Raw genomic sequence first — 603 nt, 5'->3', positions numbered from 1 at the left:
ATATATATATATATATATATATATATAGGCAGTAGGTTCTCCTCTGAGAATATAGGAAAAACGCCTTGAGATAGAAATTCTCCTGGATAATATCCACCAACTAGCTAAGGATGGTAAAGTAACCGCAGAAGAAGGTCCGCATGTTGAACTCCTGAGGGAGGCTGGTAAAAGCAGAGGGAATTACAGGAGCAAGATAATTGATAAAAGACACCTTGAGGCAGCCAAGTCACTTACAGAGGACCCTGATATTACCTCCGCCGTGCTGATAAAGCTTCTCACTACGTACTGATCCCCACCGAAGACAACCTGAACAAGATGGACACCTTACTAATGGACGTGACTAAATTCGAGCGGATCACTAGGAACCCTATGGAAGAAATTAAAACGAAAGTGAATAGAATTGTGGAAACCTTCAATGCCAAAGCAGGGGTACTAAAGCTTCCTAAGCTCGTAGGCAACTATGGCTTAGGTTATTGTTATGGTAATGTTAAGACTCACAAAGCAGGATACCCCCTAAGGTCCATAATCAGTCAAATTACCACCCCAACTTACCTTATTGCTAAAAAGTTGAACGAGTTACTTACACCATTTGTTCTTTCTAGA

General features: G+C 41.0%; 1 protein-coding gene across 1 annotated transcript in view; it reads left to right on the top strand.

Annotated features, from left to right (window-relative positions):
- The first annotated feature begins 315 nt into the window (after window positions 1–315).
- The window catches only part of LOC143024502 (uncharacterized), a 759-nt gene continuing 471 nt past the window's right edge, over window positions 316–603 (top strand). Inside the window, exon 1 of the mRNA XM_076183313.1 lies at window positions 316–603. This exon is cut by the window's right edge and continues 471 nt beyond it. Within this exon, the coding sequence (XP_076039428.1) occupies window positions 316–603 (288 nt within the window).

The sequence above is a fragment of the Oratosquilla oratoria genome, chromosome 4 (assembly GCF_046742065.1).
Source record: "Oratosquilla oratoria isolate Oo_2021 chromosome 4, ASM4674206v1, whole genome shotgun sequence".
In the NCBI taxonomy this organism is placed as follows: domain Eukaryota; kingdom Metazoa; phylum Arthropoda; class Malacostraca; order Stomatopoda; family Squillidae; genus Oratosquilla; species Oratosquilla oratoria.
Note: the sequence above shows the minus strand (reverse complement) of the source record. Positions and strands in the feature narration are given on the sequence as shown.